Consider the following 13,339-nt stretch of genomic DNA (forward strand, 5'->3'; position numbering starts at 1 on the left):
CTTTCTCTCCCTGCCCTCTCTCTTTCTCTCCCTGCCCTCTCTCTTTCTCTCCCTGCCCTCTCTCTTTCTCTCCCTGCCCTCTCTCTTTCTCTCCCTGCCCTCTCTCTTTCTCTCCCTGCCCTCTCTCTTTCTCTCCTCGCCCTCTCTCTTTCTCTCCTCGCCCTCTCTCTTTCTCTCCTCGCCCTCTCTCTTTCTCTTCTCGCCCTCTCTTTCTCTTCTCGCCCTCTCTCTTTCTCTTCTCGCCCTCGCCCTCTCTCTCTTTTCTCTCCTCGCCCTGTCTTTTCTCTCCTCGCCCTGTCTTTTCTCTCCTCGCCCTGTCTTTTCTCTCCTCGCCCTGTCTTTTCTCTCCTCGCCCTGTCTTTTCTCTCCTCGCCCTGTCTTTTCTCTCCTCGCCCTCTCTTTTCTCTCCTCGCCCTCGCCCTCTCTTTTCTCTCCTCTCCCTCGCCCTCTCTTTTCTCTCCTCTCCCTCGCCCTCTCTTTTCTCTCCTCGCCCTCTCTTTTCTCTCCTCGCCCTCTCTTTTCTCTCCTCGCCCTCTCTTTTCTCTCCTCGCCCTCTCTTTTCTCTCCTCGCCCTCTCTTTTCTCTCCTCGCCCTCTCTTTTCTCTCCTCGCCCTCTCTTTTCTCTCCTCGCCCTCTCTTTTCTCTCCTCGCCCTCTCTTTTCTCTCCTCGCCCTCTCTTTTCTCCCCTCGCCCTCTCTTTTCTCCCCTCGCCCTCTCTTTTCTCTCCTCGCCCTCTCTTTTCTCCCCTCGCCCTCTCTTTTCTCTCCTCGCCCTCTCTTTTCTCTCCTCGCCCTCTCTTTTCTCTCCTCGCCCTCTCTTTTCTCTCCTCGCCCTCTCTTTTCTCTCCTCACCGTCTCTTCTCTCTCCTCAGTCACAATGAGCGGAAAGTAACGTGCAGACACCCGGTGACCGGGCAGCCATCGCAGGATAACTGCATCTTCGTGGTGAACGATCAGTAAGTGTTCATTGCTTTGAAGGGTTAATTGGTTTATTTTTCTGGGATAAAAAGACACTTGCTGCAAGTCCGTGGAGACGGCTATCCGGAGCGCGTGCCGCGCATGCACCGACCCTCCGGGGGGTAACTTCCGCAGTGTTCCTCGGGCTGCTAACGAGCGCCGCGTCATCCGGCTGTCACAATGCGTTTGAAGCTCATTCCCTGTAATTGGCGCTGCGGCCTCGCGCCAGCTTCGTAACGAGGGCCGACCTCGGCGGGGGGCCGGCAGGGGCCGGGGTATTAACCACAAGCTCTCTCCTCGTCCCGCCACGCAGGGCGTCTTGCACGATGGCTTCTCAGGAAAAGAAGGACCGGACCGTGAGCATGACGAGCGAGACCTCGAGCGGCAACCCCGCGGGTCACCCCACCAGCCCCATCACCAGGGTGAGTGCGCGGTATGACATCATATCCTGCCGCTGAGTGGGGGGGGGGCCCGGGAATGAGACAGTAGAGGAGGGAGATGCATGGAGGGGAGTGATCCTAACCAGGGACTACTGAGGTTTCTAGCGTAGCAGGTCCCAGCGCAGGGGCTGCACAAGGGTTGAGTTGCCCCACGGGGTATGTTTGGATCCATAGACGCCTCCTGTGTCGCTGAGCGTTGCTTTAACGCGCATGTCTCTGTGTGTTTTTCCTCCCCGCAGTCCTCCAGAACGTCGGGGAAACTGCATAACTTTGGCAAGCGGTCAAACTCCATAAAGCGCAATCCAAATGCGCCGGTGACCATGCGCAGCTGGCTGTACAAGAAGGTAAGAGGAGCCCCCATGGAGGGGGCAGTCAGCGGCTCTAGGGGGTCCAGCGTTGGGGGTCTGTGGAAGGAGGTGATGGGATGTTAATAAATGATGGTGGATTTGCCCTGGAACTGCCCCTGGCCGTCCACTCATGCCCAGAGCGCTGAACCCCCCCTCCCCGGCCGCATGCATGCGATTCTAGTGCGAAACGTGCATAGAAGTCGTCGGCGCCGGTGATGTCACGTTGTGGGCGGGTGCTAATGAATGCGCATATTAAATACCCCGCGAGCGGCCTGCTGCCTGCCACTTGTGATATTAACTCTTCGTGCTCTCGGGAGTCTTTACGTTTCTTTACTTTCCAGGCAAACTCTGGGATGAAGCTGTGGAAGAAGCGCTGGTTCGTGCTGTCGGACTTGTGCCTGTTTTACTACAGAGGTAACTGCCCCCGAATTAACTCTTTGCTCTGTGTCCATCTAACGAGAGGCTTCTGCCTCCTTCACTGACCCCCAAATCCGGGCAAGAGCCAACATATGATCCTAACGGAAAGGGACATCTCCCTAGAGACAGGCATGACTCCCGGGGGGGCGTCCGGCGGCTGTGGCTCCTGTGGGGCGTCCGGCGGCTGTGGCTCCCGGGGGGGCGTCCGGCGGCTGTGGCTCCCGGGGGGGCGTCCGGCGGCTGTGGCTCCCGGGGAGCGTCCGGCGGCTGTGGCTCCCGGGGGGGCGTCCGGCGGCTGTGGCTCCCGGGGGGCGTCCGGCGGCTGTGGCTCCCGGGGGGGCGTCCGGCGGCTGTGGCTCCCGGGGGGGCGTCCGGCGGCTGTGGCTCCCGGGGGGCGTCCGGCGGGTGTGGCTCCCGGGGGGCGTCCGGCGGCTGTGGCTCCCAGTCTGAATTTCACATTTTCTTTTCTTTTTTTTACTCTAAATCCTGTTGACGGATGAGTGAGATGAGAGTCATGGCGGCCGTGGGTTACCACTCGTTCAGTGTGTATTAACCCTTGGTGGTCAGTGTAAATTCCCTCGGTGCATTAACCCCTGGTGGCTGGCTGCCATCTCTCCTCCTTTTCATGGCGCTTGGTTAAAGGCCGCTTCCTCTAACATGGCAAACGCTCTTCGTGTCCTCGGGTCGCGTCGGGTTCGATGTCCGGGCTCCGTGTGCGGTCGCTCGATATGGCTGATTAATATTCTGAGCGAACTCGTGTGAGCCGCGTGCCACGGCCGAGCGCTCGGGCAATCTACTCCTGTAAACAGGCCGGCACTTTTCACAGCTCCGTCTCTGCTGGAATCCAAGGACGCGGCAATGTTAGCGGCTCCCAGCGATGCTTCTTACTGGATACGAGCTCGCGTTTCAAGCCGTGTTTGTTTTTGCCCGGGGGCTATTAAGCTCCATCAGTCTCCGGATCCCCGGGGGCCGGACGCGCAGAGCAGATTAATTCTAAGAGCCGGTGTTCTTTGTCGGCCGCGCGTGCGACATCTCAATAGTCCTTAATTAATTTAACGGAATCCTCCTTAAATCCTTTCTTTAATATCAAGTGTCACCGAAGCTACCGTTTAGGCGAGGGAGACCAATTGCCCCCTGGGCCGGTCCATATTCTTCATACAGGAGGGGGTGTCTCGGCACGGTCTCGTAACCCGATGTCTTAAAGATAATGGCGCTAGAAGTTAACGTTACATCTTTTCTGCTCTACAGATGAGAAAGAAGAGGGCGTCCTGGGGAGCATCCTCCTGCCGAGCTTCAAGATCTCGCCCATAACGGCGGACGATCACATTAACCGCGTATACGCCTTTAAGGTAAGGAAACAAGCCTCATGGGGGGCACCGGGGCCCACTCGCCCTCCTGCCGGGGTATCTCGTGGTCTGCCTTCCCAGAGCATCCCATGAAGTGAATCGCGTTTACCCCGCGGCCGCCATTAACGAGCTTGTGTCTTAATGCCGTTAAGTGGGTTAAAGTCGTGCTTTGGCAGTGAGCCCCTCCTTTCTCCCGACCCCCGCCATAAACTTGGTTCCTTTCCAGTAACTTCTAAAATGCGTTTTCCTTCTCTTTTCCGTGAATCTCCGCTCGCGGGTTCCGTTCGGAGTCTATACCGGTGCTTCATTGCTGTGCGGCTGCTGTTGGTGAGTCCCTTTCCATGTCCCACAAATCACTGCGTGCGGCTTTTAATATTGGTGTTAATTTAGTTTTGTTTTTTCTTTTGCAGACGCTTTGTATTTCGTTCCACTCATCGTGTCGTTTCCACCAGGCGGCCCACCCAAACATGAGGACCTACTACTTCTGCACAGACACCGGCAGAGAGATGGAGCTGTGGATGAAAGCCATGACCGACGCATCTCTCGTCCACACGGAGCCGACAAAGAGGTGCGTCTCAGGTGCCAGTGTGCGCTGCGGGCTCCACACCGGTAAATGTGGCACCCCCACCCGGCCTGTCGGAGTGCCCCCAACCGGGTAAACATGGCACCCCCACCCGGCCTGCCTGAGTGCCCCCGACTGGGTAAACGTGGCACCCCACCCGGCCTGCCTGAGTGCCCCCGACTGGGTAAACGTGGCACCCCCACCCGGCCTGCCTGAGTGCCCCCGACCGGGTAAACATGGCACCCCCGACCGGGTAAACGTGGCACCCCCACCCGGCCTGCCTGAGTGCCCCCGACCGGGTAAACATGGCACCCCCACCTGGCCTGTCGGAGTGCCCCCGACCGGGTAAATGTGGCACCCCCACCCGGCCTGCCTGAGTGCCCCCGACTGGGTAAACGTGGCACCCCACCTGGCCTGCCTGAGTGCCCCCGACTGGGTAAACGTGGCACTCCACTCGGCCTGCCTGAGTGCCCCCGACTGGGTAAACGTGGCACCCCACCCGGCCTGCCTGAGTGCCCCCGACCGGGTAAACGTGGCACCCCCACCCACCCGGCCTGCCTGAGTGCCCCCGACCGGGTAAACGTGGCACCCCCACCCGCCCTGCCGGAGCGCCCCCGACCGGGTAAACGTGGGCACCCCCACCCGGCCTGCAGGCGCACACGTGACCTGGAAATCCCAATTCTCTGCGGTTTTATAGGAATTTTGCAACCACATTTGTTGAGTCGGCACGTTCCGTGCCCAATGCTTTCCGTGATGCCACGAAAATGTCCCGCAGAATATCGGGTGACTTCGAGAATAGCTTCTGAACGCGTCTGCATCCCGCAGAAACTTTAATAAGCGGTTCCCGTTCCAAATGCCTGCGCAGGAGCTGCGATTAGCCAGCGCATGAATGAAGACGGACGGGTCCGAGAATGCCAACGATCCTTTTTCTCTCCTGGGCCTCACAAAATGTTTTTCCTTGTGGTTTTGGGGGCTGCGTGGAATGAGACACGTCCGCCCGGCCGCTCATGCGAGGCTGATGGGTTTGACAGGGTTTGCCGAATGCTTTTGGTTCTTTGCAGGGGGGGGTCCTCTTCTCCCCCAAAATTGGGGAACTGCCCCCCCCAATGAACGTTCTCACGCTCATGCTTTTCTATCCACTTTTCTATTTCTAGGATAGAAGTGGCGGCGTTTGAAAACGTGGCACCCCAAGAAAGCAACCACGTTCCAAACCACAGACTGTTAATCCGACCCGAGACGAATAACAACCAGAGAAACAGCGAGGTCAGCAAAGTGGAGGAGAAGAGAGCGCGCGAGGCCGAGAGGTACGGCTTCCAGAAAGACGGGCAGGAGCGCCCCTTAACTAAAATAAACAGCGCGCGGCAGCAGCCCGGCGACTACGAGCTCCCGGCAGCGAGTGCTGCGCGCTATCGATCCGCGCACATCAACGGACCTGACGATAGATACATCGAAACCCAGGGCCACGCTTCCGAGACGGACTCAGCCAATCAGCACAGAGCTCCCGGCGCCCACATGGAGCCCGAAAGAGTAATCCAAAGAACCAACTCTATGTTACAGCTGGAGCAGTGGATCCGGAGTCAGAGAGAGAAGAGCCCGGAGGAGGACGGTAGAGGGTGAGTGCGCCAGACGCCGCGCTCCGGCCAGACGCCGCGCTCCGGCCGAGCTCGGCTTCCACGTTCTATGTCGCTGTCCATAGGGTGAAAGGGACATCTGGCCAGAGACCTTCAGCCCTCAGGGGCCACAACTTTTTCCCAGCCGGTCACAGAGAGATCCAAATGTTAAAATGACCGTCAGCTGTAGATCAGACGTGGGCTCTTGTGGCTTTGCTTGGCACCGCAGCCCGCATAAAATATGGCGCCTCTGAGCGCCCGGCTGCTTGTACCGATGCGTTGGCGCTTTGGAGCTGATTTGGTTAAACGGCTGTTAAGTATTCAGCGCGCTTTTCCTTTTCACGGCCGCGTCAGAATTTTTTGCTATTTTTATTTAATTAACACTGCATGTAAATCTCCTGTCACCTGCAGAGCGCGTACCGTGTGACCGGGACACGGATAATCTCTGTACGCTCGTCGTCTGACTTCGATGCGAGGCCCCGTATGCAAATTTCTGTTCAGCATTTCATTTGCATACGTCGATGAGGGTCATGTGAGGTTTTTTTTCCACTTACTCATTGTTCTTTACAGTGTGATGTCCTATCAGACGCTGCCCAGAAATATGCCAAGCTACCGGGCCCACGTCGTGCCCCGCTACCCGGAGGGATACAGGACGTTGCCTCGGAACCCAAAGTCTCGGCCCGAGAGCCTGTGCAGCACCGCGGGAGCCGGATACGAGCGGACCGCGGGGCCTCCGTGTGCCGGCACGGAAGAGAAGCGGCGCTCGATTCGGGACGACACGATGTGGCAGCTGTACGAGTGGCAGCAGAGACAGTTCTACAATAAACAGACCACCCTCCGGCGCCATTCATCGCTCAACAGCCCGAAAACCATGATCCACATTTCCGAGCAGACTCTGCATTCTGTTCCTCTGTCCCCGTCCCACGGCTCCATATCTGGATATCACACGTACTCCCCTCACCGGGCTTACAGATCCGAGGTGTCCTCTCCCGTTCAGAGAGGAGACCTCACCATAGATCGCCGCCAGAAGACCCTCCCCAACAAGGTAAGAACAAGGGCTCTCTATAGACGCAGCGGAGACGGCTGGGGAGTGACCTGGGGTCCCGACCGTCACAGGAGTCGCTAGAACGCGGTGCTGGCGGGGCGTAGCAGTGATTGTGTAGCGGTCACATACGTGTGGAGAGTAGTGGAGGCGGTGATTGACTTCCTATTCTTCATACACAAGGAGAGAGGGTCGGTGTGATCAGGCCAGGAGCGTCTTGGTGGCTTTTGCGTTTCCCGGGAATTCTCGCGATGTGACTTACTGTGTTTTCCGCAGCTCACCTTCCACCCCGACCGAAGGTCCATGCCAGCGGGATTATCTCTGCAGCCCGTTTCACCGCAGGGCCTACACGACAAAACGGTGAGTGCCGCTCGGATCTGCCGTGAGAGTAAAGTCCGTGTCTCTGCCTTTTAAGAGATTCTTGTCTGATTCCCGCATCTGGGGCCGTCATTGCGCTATGTAGTGGTTGGACCCCAATAAGTGATGGCGGCAAAGTATCGGCTGGGGGGGTCAAGCCCGGTCATCGGCTGGAAGTTAATGGTCACAGAGCCATCTAGTGGTGATTCCAGTTATCACAGATACAATGGATACACCTTATTAACCCAGGAGAGGATGCCGTAAAGTTACAAATGCTTTTGGGACCTCGGAGGTCTCTTCTTCATCTGAATGATCTTAGGTTCTGAAGCCTTATGTAGCTTAACAGCTTTTTCTATGTTTGCCTAATATATCAACATCGACTTAAGATTCCGTTTATTACAGAAACTGTAATGATGGTATGATGTCCCTTTCCAAACCCCGCCGTATGTATTTCTAATAGCCCCCTGAGCAGGAGACGTGTTCATTAATGTGAGTGAGGGCTGTAATTGTCTTTGCTCTCTGTGGCTCGCGCTCAGCCGGAGGAACTCACGCTGCTTCTCATCAAGCTGCGCAGACAGCAGGCAGAGCTCGGCACTGTACGGGAACACACGTTAGCGCAACTCCTGCGGCTCAAGCAGCTGTGCAGCCCAAAGGTCAGCCGTGGCTCTTCTCGTTTAACGTCCGTGTCTTGTCAGAAGCCCTCGTTTATCATTTGCCAGCCGCATGCCCCGCCAGCAACTGGAAATGGAAGCCGCCGGTATTTGATCCGCTGCCGGCCCTGCCGGGGGCTTCTCAGGGCTTTATGTGTCCGTATGGGGTAACTAAGGCCTGCACTAGCCCTTAGTGCGGCTCGGTGCCCAATCACCCCTGTACGTACCTATAAATGATGCCCTGTGCCCCTCGGAATGTGACTGGCTGTTCTGTTACCCCCTCGGAATGTGACTGGCTGTTCTGTTACCCCTCAGGGGGTTGTAAATTGCTTGTCTGGACCTTGAGCTCCCAGAGGGGTAGTCTTGCATGACTTTGCCCCCTCGTTATTCTTGTAGTGCTTGTTGTAGTGTTACGTTTCTCGCCCTCCTCCCCCGATCTCCCGTTATGTCTCCGTGTGTTTCAGCCTTTTCTGCCCCCTTTCGTGGCTCGGTGGTAATTATTTGCATGCGCAGGGACTGCTGCCTCCGCAACATGTCAGACGGAATTGCTCTGAATCCTCTCTCCTCTTTACTCTCTAACGCTGCCGGCAGGATGAGATCCTTTCACATCATCTTCAAAGGAACCTCATCTATGTGGATTATCAGGTGGGATTTAGGACTTTTTGGGTCTTTGTGAAAGTATAGATTTCATGCAGTGACCCGCCGGTGACCCAGAAACGCTGCAGCTTCCCAAACATGAAGCAGACGCAGCGCCCTACAGCTATCTTTTTAATTACATTGAATCGATACCCGCAGTCGAGGGATTTACCCCCGGGTCATTTGCGGGGGGGGGGATGTCTGTCCGTGTTTGCAACAATCTCTTGATTTGTTTGAGTTGGGTGGGATTGCTGAGAAGCCGGTAGTTCTGTGACTCTCCAGACCTGTTCTATCCAGGCGGGGTATTAACCCCGGGGCAATAAGGGTAGCGGTGCCCAGACAGCCTCTATACGTTTCGCACGTTACAGTCTGGAGAAGCCGTGGGCATGTTCCCCGGTGCCACCCCAAGAATTTATTATATAGATATACGCATACACTGTGTGTGTGTATATATGTATGTATGTATGTGTATATATAATATAATATATAGCACCATCATATTCCACAGAGCGGTACAGTGGGGAGACGGTTTGGGCAGAATAAGCGATGATTAAGGCGCTAACGAGCTCCCAGTCGGGGATTCGTGTGAAATGAGCCCCAGAACGAATGCGTTTCCCCGGTTCCGGGTGGAAATGGTTAATTAAGGGGTTTTATGCATTAAATCATCTTCTAATGTTTTATTCCTTGTGTTATTCAGAGGACTGTAGGTGGTGGGTAAACGTTTCCTGCAATATTCCCATCTCGTAGCTCGGCCCCCGGGGGAGGCTTCGCCGCTCAGTCTGAAGTCCGGTTTAAAGGACCCTCGCCGGTTATTTTACACCAATTGACGGGGCCTGAAATTCAGTATTCTTTATAGGGGGGTCTTACTCCTGGTTTTTCAATTGGGTGGGGGGAGTTATTTCTGAAGAGGGGCTTTTTCATTAGACCGGCCAACCGGCACAAACCCTGCCAATGCCACTGGCCCGGCGGGGGCGCGTGGCGCGCATGCCTTTATTCTGTGGCATTAGAGCCGTAATTGTGAGATTCTTGCAGTTTTCACTCCAGTCTCTTCCCAGACCCTCAGATCTCACCGCAGACGGCGTAGGATTCCCGGTATCCGTGACTTTCTGCCTTCTCAGGGTTATATTAAGTTATGACATCATATAGTAAGTGATGGAAGAGCAGGTGGGAATATTGCAGTGATTGGGGGGTCGCGCAGGTTCTCTTCCTGCAGCTCGTTTCAGTTGTGAAGGTTTTCTGGGGTCGGACGCTTCAGTTCTTTGCTGTTTGCTGCTTCGAATAGATGAAGGAGAACGAGCCGTTAATCACCCTGGTTCACAGCATGATCGAGAACTCTGCGCTTAGACCGCAACTGTTCCAGCAAGTAAGGTCCACCGCCTGCCACATGCGCACCGTGGTGTCTGCACGGCGCTCCATCAGCGGCGCTCCATCAGCAGCTCCCCTCTATCATCAGCAGCTCCCCTCTATCATCAGCAGCTCCCCTCTATCATCAGCAGCTCCCCATCAGCAGCTCCCCATCAGCAGCTCCCCTCTATCATCAGCGGCGCTCCATCAGCAGCTCCCTTGCCTGTTTTTTTTTTTTGCCCCCCTCGTCCGTTTCCACCCAACGGCATGGCTTTACTCTTTGTCCGCTTTGAGTGTCACGCCGACCGATTGGCACATCGTTCACAGGAAGTGGCTGCTTTGGTGAAATGGATTATTTTTGCCCCAGTAACACGTTTTGTAATGTCGGCGAATTGCTTTAAATTCATTGGACTGAAGTAAAGCGCCCCCAGCGCCCTGTAGATAATAAACGCTCCGCTCCGCGGGGTGAAGCTGCCCGTCTGTCAGCCGCCTGGAGTTTTTGGAGAGATCTCGGTGTCTCGCGTGCGCTCTGTCGCCGTAAATGATTTGCTGATTGGTTCTTATCTGCCCAGGGGGGTAATGAGCCGCCTCTCTCGGAGGTTAAAAGAATGTGGTGTCCGATGCGGTGACTCCATACTCTGTAGCCAGCTAGCCGCGGTGACTCCATACTCTGTACCCAGCTAGCCGCGGCCTGCGCAGTGACTCCATACTCTGTAGCCAGCTAGCCGCGGTGACTCCATACTCTGTACCCAGCTAGCCGCGGCCTGCGCAGTGACTCCATACTCTGTACCCAGCTAGCCGCGGTGACTCCATACTCTGTACCCAGCTAGCCGCGGCCTGCGCAGTGACTCATACTCTGCACCCAGCTAGCCGTGGTGACTCCATACTCTGTACCCAGCTAGCCGCGGCCTGCGCGGTGACTCATACTCTGTACCCAGCTAGCCGCGGTGACTCCATACTCTGTACCCAGTTAGCCGTAGTGACTCCATACTCTGTACCCAGCTAGCCGCGGCCTGCGCAGTGACTCCATACTCTGTACCCAGCTAGCCGCGGTGACTCCATACTCTGTAGCCAGCTAGCCGCGGTGACTCCATACTCTGTACCCAGCTAGCCGCGGCCTGCGCAGTGACTCATACTCTGCACCCAGCTAGCCGCGGCCTGCGCGTGACTCATACTCTCTACCCAGCTAGCCGCGGCCTGCGCAGTGACTCATACTCTGCACCCAGCTAGCCGCGGTGACTCCATACTCTGCACCCAGCTAGCCGTGATGACTCCATACTCTTTACCCAGCTAGCCGCGGCCTGCGCAGTGACTCCATGCTCTGTACCCAGCTAGCCGCGGCCTGCGCGGTGACTCCATACTCTGTACCCAGTAAGCTGCGACCTGCGCGGAGACTCCATACTCTTTACCCAGCTAGCCGCGGAGACTCCATACTCTGTACCCGGCCAGCCGCGGCCTTCGCGGTGACTCCATGCTCTGTACCCAGTAAGCTGTCGTGGATTCATTGGGTTTGCTGCTGCTCGGTGGTCTCCGGGGTCGGGGGTCTCGGTTCTCTCCGGTGATCCGGTTTAGGCGGTTATTCGCTTTGCATGTCGGAACCGGCCCTGCGTGCGATCGCTTCCATCCACGCTCTCGTTGCTTTATCCATTCAGTGTATTGTCCAGCGTGAGTTTGCATGAAGATGCCCCCCAGAGTTGCCCTGCCGGCCCATCTGGGGCTATTTCTTCCTGGATCTCCCCATAGTATTACACGAGGTCCTGTGCCCAGTAACCATGAACAATAATAGCTCGTGGCCCACGGTACGGGGCCACCATCCTTTGAATATTATAGTTATTATTATTACATGAGATTAATGCCCCCAGATACCCCGGGGCCCGACTGGCTCCTGCAGTTACCCCCTTTCCTGGGTGGCTCCTGAAAGTTGATTACCTACGATGAACGGTGTGAAGCTGCCGGTGCCCGGCTGGTTATTGGGCAGTGACCGGCGCCCGGGCGACACTCTGTGCCATCGGGGCCGATACGGTGACCTGCAGAGAGGCCGGTGCTCTCGGGTGAGACGTTCGGCAGCTTCTCCGCAGCGCGCTGACTGTCTCTCTGTCTTTACAGATGGCCCAAGAAGATTGCCGGGCGCCCTATAAATGCCGGACGGAGGAGGCCGACGTGGATGTGAGTAATTAACCCTCTACCTGCTGGCGGCTTATTATGAAGAATTACATTAAAATTCTGCGGGTCCTTTAATTGTTTTACCCCGCGAGTCCCGGATCAAAGCGGGTAGCGTTGGCGGGGTCACTCTGGGCTGCCCCAGTGGGGAGGGTAACCCTGGGGTATGTCCCATCACTGCACTCTGAGGCTGTTCCATGTATCTACCACCCTCTCAGTAAAGTAAAATCTCCTACTACACAGTCTAAACCTCCGGTTTTTAGATTCTGGCCGAGGCTGTCTGCTACCTGATGTTTTTGTAACCAGTCCTGTTTTCCAAACCAGGCCAAACTCAGCAGGTTATGTGAACAGGACAAGGTGGTCCAAGCTCTGGAGCAGAAGCTGCAGCAGTTGCACCAGGAGAAGGTAGGACCCCCGTGCTTCACTCTGCGTGCAAACGGCTGTCGGCGTGCTTCAGTTTAACCCTTTCTCTTCCGTCAGCACACGCTGGAGCAAGCCCTGCTGTCGGCCAGCCAGGAGATAGAGATGAAGGCAGAGAATCCGGCGGCCGTGCAGAGCGTGCTGCTGCAGAGGGACGACTTACAGAACGGGCTCCTCAGCACGTGCCGGGAGGTGTCGCGCGCCACCGCGGTGAGTGATGGATCGTTTCCGATAAAAGCCAACCATCCGCGGAGTCGTTTCCTCTTGCTGATCTCGCTAATTGGACTTTTTAAGGCTCTGTCCTTGTTACACTCCATCAAATCACCCTCCGCGGTAATCGCGCCTCCACCCTTCCCCCGATCAGACGGCTTATTAAATAAATTTTACAAACAATCTACGAGAAACGCGTTTCACCCTCAGAGATGTAATATACTTAATATATCTAATACACCTGATATATCTAATACACCTGATATATCTAATACGCCTGATATATCTAATACGCCTGATATATCTAATACGCCTGATATATCTAATACACCTGATATATCTAATACACCTGATATATATCCAGTACACCTGATATATCTAATACACCTGATATATCTAATACGCCTGATATATCTAATACGCCTGATATATCTAATACGCCTGATATATCTAATACGCCTGATATATCTAATACGCCTGATATATCTAATACACCTGATTATATCTAATACACCTGATATATCTAATACGCCTGATATATCTAATACGCCTGATATATCTAATACGCCTGATATATATCCAGTACACCTAATATATATAATACACCTGATATATCTAATACGCCGGATATATCTAATACGCCTGATATATATCCAGTACACCTGATATATCTAATACACCTGATATATCTAATACGCCTGATATATCTAATACGCCTGATATATATCCAGTACACCTGATATATCTAATACGCCTGATATATCTAATACGCCTGATATATCTAATACGCCTGATATATCTAATACGCCTGATATATATCCAGTACACCTAATATATATAAT

General features: G+C 55.1%; 1 protein-coding gene across 6 annotated transcripts in view; it reads left to right on the top strand.

Annotated features, from left to right (window-relative positions):
• The window catches only part of PLEKHA5 (pleckstrin homology domain containing A5), a 42,803-nt gene that overhangs the window by 21,987 nt on the left and 7,477 nt on the right, over nt 1-13,339 (top strand). For 2 of the 6 annotated variants that reach the window (XM_053462915.1, XM_053462919.1), the window contains exons 4-18: nt 872-955; nt 1,270-1,378; nt 1,636-1,740; nt 2,085-2,157; nt 3,409-3,509; nt 3,959-4,074; nt 5,223-5,681; nt 6,249-6,723; nt 6,997-7,080; nt 7,614-7,730; nt 8,319-8,372; nt 9,646-9,726; nt 11,814-11,873; nt 12,192-12,272; nt 12,348-12,497. In XM_053462915.1, coding sequence (XP_053318890.1) covers nt 872-955; nt 1,270-1,378; nt 1,636-1,740; nt 2,085-2,157; nt 3,409-3,509; nt 3,959-4,074; nt 5,223-5,681; nt 6,249-6,723; nt 6,997-7,080; nt 7,614-7,730; nt 8,319-8,372; nt 9,646-9,726; nt 11,814-11,873; nt 12,192-12,272; nt 12,348-12,497 — 2,149 coding nt within the window. Of the gene's footprint in view, nt 1-871; nt 956-1,269; nt 1,379-1,635; nt 1,741-2,084; nt 2,158-3,408; nt 3,510-3,958; nt 4,075-5,222; nt 5,682-6,248; nt 6,724-6,996; nt 7,081-7,613; nt 7,731-8,318; nt 8,464-8,505; nt 8,543-9,645; nt 9,727-11,813; nt 11,874-12,191; nt 12,273-12,347; nt 12,498-13,339 lie in introns of those variants that run through there. The other 4 variants (XM_053462916.1, XM_053462917.1, XR_008353977.1 and 1 more) reach the window with 4 other exon arrangements.

This window comes from Spea bombifrons, chromosome 4 (assembly GCF_027358695.1).
Source record: "Spea bombifrons isolate aSpeBom1 chromosome 4, aSpeBom1.2.pri, whole genome shotgun sequence".
Lineage (NCBI taxonomy): Eukaryota > Metazoa > Chordata > Amphibia > Anura > Pelobatidae > Spea > Spea bombifrons.